Source organism: Morus notabilis, unplaced genomic scaffold (assembly GCF_000414095.1).
Source record: "Morus notabilis unplaced genomic scaffold, ASM41409v2 Scaffold12, whole genome shotgun sequence".
NCBI lineage: Eukaryota > Viridiplantae > Streptophyta > Magnoliopsida > Rosales > Moraceae > Morus > Morus notabilis.
This window is the reverse complement of record NW_010361295.1, coordinates 49,808-50,900: the sequence shown is the minus strand read 5'-3', so window position 1 is coordinate 50,900 and position 1,093 is coordinate 49,808. Positions and strand designations below refer to the sequence as shown.

Genomic DNA, 1,093 nt, shown 5'->3' with positions numbered 1-1,093 from the left:
GGAAGACCCGAAAGCCTCGCCCGTTTCAAATGTACGCCTCCTACCATCAATTAACAGTAGGAGTCGAGGAAGTGTTTAATCAAGTAGGTCGCGGGAACTTACTGCGCCGCCCCGAGCCGATGAGGTCAGATCCGAGCCGAAGGAACCAGAAGAAATATTGTAGGTTCCACGGTGACGTCGGCCACCATACCAACGATTGCGCCAACCTAAAAGATGAAATAGAAAGGGTAATCCGAGAAGGAAGGCTGCAGGAGTTCAAGGCCGAGCGAAGGCCAAGAAACGATGGCCATGGTGACCAAAATGGTAGTCGACGTCGAGAGGAGAAACAACGACCAGAGGACCGGGAACCCGTCGGCGTCATACGAACCATCCTCGGTGGTCCGTATATTGGAGGAGACTTGAGAATATCTCAGAAAGACTACGCCCACGAAGCCAAAGGGGTGTACCAGGAAAGGTTCTGGAATGTCTCTGCCATAAAAGCAACAAGGTTCGGCAGTGCTGACGTAGCATTTAATGAGGACGATGCCAACGGGGTTCACTTCCCCCATAACGACGCTTTGGTGGTAGAAGCCGTAATCAGAAATCACACCGTATGCTGAATTCTGGTGGACAATGGAAGCTCGGTAGACCTCCTATACTCTGACTGCCTAGAAAAGATGGGGATCCCGAAGGAGCAATTGGAAAAAACCTCTAGACCATTATACGGTTTCACTGGGGATTTCGTCATCCCTCAGGGAACAATCCGACTGCCTATAACCGTAGGGGAGAAACCCCGACAGGCCACCATAATAACCAATTTTGTGGTAATAAAAGGAGGCTCCCAATACAATGCTGTCATTGGAAGGCCGACCCTTTAGGCGTTAAGGGCAATAACGTCCATTTACCACCAGAAGGTCAAATTCCCTACCTCAAACGGAGTCGGTTAAAATAAAAAGAAACCATTACGAGGCTAGAGTTGTATATTCTGATGCTTTACGTAGATACGACCAGCCCGGGAGGCAGGAGTCCAGAGTGGTCTATTAGGGTGCCGTAAAAGACATAGGCCCTAGGGTCCAAGAGGAGGCCGCATGGTCTCAACCCGTCGAACAGCTGG

The 1,093-nt window shown here is 50.4% G+C and overlaps 1 protein-coding gene across 1 annotated transcript; it reads left to right on the top strand.

Moving 5' to 3' along the window:
- Positions 1–29: 29 nt before the first annotated feature.
- LOC112091801 lies at positions 30–599 on the top strand. Its single transcript, XM_024166288.1, has one exon. The coding sequence runs from the start codon at positions 30–32 to the stop codon at positions 597–599; it is 570 nt and encodes a 189-aa protein (XP_024022056.1).
- The last annotated feature ends 494 nt before the right edge of the window (positions 600–1,093 follow it).

Bases quoted from the DNA above. Each gene is read 5' to 3' on its own strand.
- LOC112091801 (XM_024166288.1), top strand. From the start codon at position 30: ATGTACGCCTCCTACCATCAATTAACAGTAGGAGTCGAGGAAGTGTTT.